Source organism: Chrysochloris asiatica, unplaced genomic scaffold (genome assembly GCF_000296735.1).
Source record: "Chrysochloris asiatica unplaced genomic scaffold, ChrAsi1.0 scaffold00045, whole genome shotgun sequence".
In the NCBI taxonomy this organism is placed as follows: domain Eukaryota; kingdom Metazoa; phylum Chordata; class Mammalia; order Afrosoricida; family Chrysochloridae; genus Chrysochloris; species Chrysochloris asiatica.
This window is the reverse complement of record NW_006408563.1, coordinates 6387857-6391383: the sequence shown is the minus strand read 5'-3', so window position 1 is coordinate 6391383 and position 3527 is coordinate 6387857. Positions and strand designations below refer to the sequence as shown.

The 3527-nt window shown below is 36.5% G+C and overlaps 1 protein-coding gene across 1 annotated transcript in view; it reads left to right on the top strand.

Moving 5' to 3' along the window:
• LOC102831085 (peptidyl-tRNA hydrolase 2, mitochondrial-like) overlaps window positions 1–2891 on the top strand; it is a 16991-nt gene extending 14100 nt beyond the window's left edge. The window contains exon 2 of the mRNA XM_006862023.1: window positions 2385–2891. Coding sequence (XP_006862085.1) covers window positions 2385–2891 — 507 coding nt within the window. The remainder of the gene's footprint in view (window positions 1–2384) is intronic.
• The last annotated feature ends 636 nt before the right edge of the window (window positions 2892–3527 follow it).

Here is a 3527-nt window from a genome sequence, read left to right as displayed (position 1 = left end):
GCTCAAGTGTGGCAACAATTGTGAGACTGCCCTGGACCTGGCAGTGTTTTCGTTCTATTGCACATAGGGTCACTATGAATCAGTACCGACTCTATGGTGCCTATCAGAAACAACAATTTTAAAACTCAAGTCACCCTGATGGTATAGTATGTTACATGGTGGGTTGATAACTGGGAAGTCTCAAATTGAATCCACCAGCTGCTGTGTGTGAGAAAGAGGAGATTTTCTGCTCCCATCAATATTTATAACTTCAGAGACCCTAATTAAAAGTTCTGTTCATACAAAAATCAGCATTTAAATGTTCATAGCAATTTATAATCATAAAAAATAGCAGCAATCTAAATGTCCTTCAACATGGCAGTTTATAATTTAAAAAATGGATAAATAAATTATGGTATATCTATCTAATGAACTATTCAGCAATAAAAGTAGTAAACTATTGATTACATGCAACAACTTGGATGAATCATGAAAGCATTATACTAAGTGAAAGAAGCTAGTCTTAAAAGGTTACATAATGCATGATGCCATTTAGATGACATTCTCCAAATGACAAAACTTTTGACAAAGTGATTGTCAGTGTTTATGGTGGGGGATATGGTGACTACAAAATGATAGTCTGAGTCACTGTTTGGAATGAGGGAGTTGTTTTACATTCTAATCATAATGGTGAATTTAGCACATTAATCTATATATGTGCTAAAATTCATAGAATGGTATACCAATTTTTAAAGAGTAAAATTTTATAAACAATGATTTAAAAATAAAACAAAAACAAAAACTTAAAAGGCAATCAATAAACATATTGGTATGTCTAAGGAATAAAAGCAAATATTTAAAATGATGAACTACAAAGAGAAACACAATGAAAATCTTAGTTATGATGATTTCCACATATAATAAGGTATTATCCTTCCCAAGCTGGGAGGTTATCATGTTGAAATTGAAATTAGAAGGTATAAATTATTCTATCATCAAGATATTTCTAGTCCTTTAGTAAAATATAGTCAGGTTCATGTAACTTTAAAAATCTAATATAGCAAAACTTGGAGCAGTTCAATTGGCTAACACATGCAATGCAATACTAAAGGAACTTCAGGCTTAAAAATGAATAACACGTGACACTGGTTCTCAAGGAGCTTGAAATCTCATGGAGAGAATATAACAAGACAAAAAAACATAATACAGAGCATTTTAGATATTTATTGATGAAGATCAATGACGACAGTCTTCAGTACAGATTACACCTCAGTGCAAAAAAAAAAATCTTCACAACTTGACCAGTAAATAGTATCATGATAAATGTAGAAAAGATTGAAATTATCAAAGACTTCATTTTTCTTGGATACAATCAACACTCATAGAAACAGAAGTCAAGAAATCAAATTTGCCTATTATATCAGGCAAATCTGCTGATTTAAAGACCTCTTTATAGTGTTAAAGAGCAATGATTTTATATTTAGGACTAAGATGTTCCTGACTTAAGCCATGGCATTTCAATTGCCTTATGTGCATGTGGAAGTTGGACAATAAGTAAGCAAAACTGTAGAAGACTCGATGCATTTGAATTATGGTGTTGGAGAACAATATTAAAAATAGTATGGACTGCCAGGAGAACAAACAAATCCGTTTTGAAAGAAGTGCAGTTTTAGAAGCCAGGAAGGGGAGACTTCATCTTTCATACTTCGGATATGTTGTCAGGAGTGAACAATTCCTGGAGAATGACATCATGCTTGGTTAAATGTAAAGTCAGTGAAGAAGAGGAAGACTTCCCACGAGATGGATGGACACAATGGCCATGACAATGGGCTGAAACGTGACAACAATTGTGAAGATGGCACAGGACTGGGCAGTGTTTGGCTGTGTTAAGCATATAGGATCATTATGAGTAACAAACAACTTGATGACACACAACAACAACAGTAAAGAGAAACCAAGAGGATACTTGGATGATCAAAATCGGAAGAAAGTTGTATCAAGCCAGGAATCAGAAAGCTAACTGTGCCCCTAATTTCCTGATCATATTTTCTGAAGTCTGATTTTTGGGAGAAAGAGATACACCTTATGATCAAAAAGTTATTTCAGAGATTTTATTTGAAAATCAAAGAAAAGTTATTCATAGGACATCTTGAAGTCATAATAGTATAAATTCCATCTCTGTAGAAGAACAACTCATGGCCCTAAGCACTCTTCTTGGGAATGAACAGACTCAGATGACTTTCACATGTGATTTCCTAACGTTTGAATTCTGGTCTAGATCAGAACATAGGATGGGAGTAGACATTTGGGATAATGAGTGACAACTGATCCTTGCAAGAGCTTTCAGTACAAGAGGAAAGGGAAGAAAAGGAAGGCTTGAGTGTGAAGGAGAAGCGGTAATCTAGATAATTTACAAATCCTGGGTTAAGGATTACTTGGCTAATCATGACACACTTGGTTTGGCTGTTGGAGTTGCTTGTGGCATGTGCCTGGGCTGGGTCCTCAGTGTACACTTTGGAAAGATCCCCCCAAAATCAGTGAATGAATCAGCCAAAGATATCAGGACTGAAGCCAGCATCTTAGGAGTGAGTGGGGAATACAAAATGATTCTTGTGCTTCAAAATGACTTAAAGATGGGAAAAGGAAAAGTGGCTGCCCAGTGCTCTCATGCTGCTGTTTCTGCCTACAAGCAAATTCAAAGAAGAAACCCTGAATTGCTCAAAGAATGGGAATACTGTGGTCAGCCCAAAGTGGTGGTTAAAGCCTCTGGTGAAGAAGAGCTGACTGAATTGTTGACCCGTGCCAAAATGCTGGGCCTGATTGTAAATTTAATTCAAGATGCTGGACGTACTCAGATTGAACCAGGCTCTCGGACTGTCTTAGGAATTGGGCCAGGACCAGCAGACAATTGATAAAGTCACTGGTCCCTAAAACTTTACTAAGAGTATGATGATGATGACCCCTCTCACCATTGAGTATAACTATTTTCTTCTTTCAAGTTAAGCATCTTGAAATGAAAATAAAATCCATTTCCATGTGCAAAAAAAAAAAAAAAAAAAAAAAGAGGAAAGGAAAAGTGGATCACTGGTCCAAAGATGGGGAGAGGAGGTGCTCAGTAAACTGTCCTCTTATTCTGACTCTCAGCTTCTTTTTTGGTATATGTGATGTGGGTCCACTGGTTAGGTCATGGGACCATGCTTATGTTTTTGGATTTTAGGCCAAATATTATAGAACATCTATTTGATGCTACATGCCATAAGAACAAATTTGTATGTTTATAAAGATTTGAACAAGTCTGTTCATTCACTGAATTTACAGCTCACCCTAGAAACACAGGGTCTAAGTTGGAGAGGTCCTTGTTGTTAAGTGAGATTGAATCTTTTCTGACTCATTGGTAAGTCCCGTGGAGTCGGTTCCGACTCATAGTGACCCTAAATAAATAGGGTTGCTGAAGCTTTAGATCTTTGTAGGAGAGAAAGCCTCATCTCAGCAGAGTAGCTGGTGGGCTTGAACCACCAACCTTGTGGTTTGCAATCCAGTACTTATAG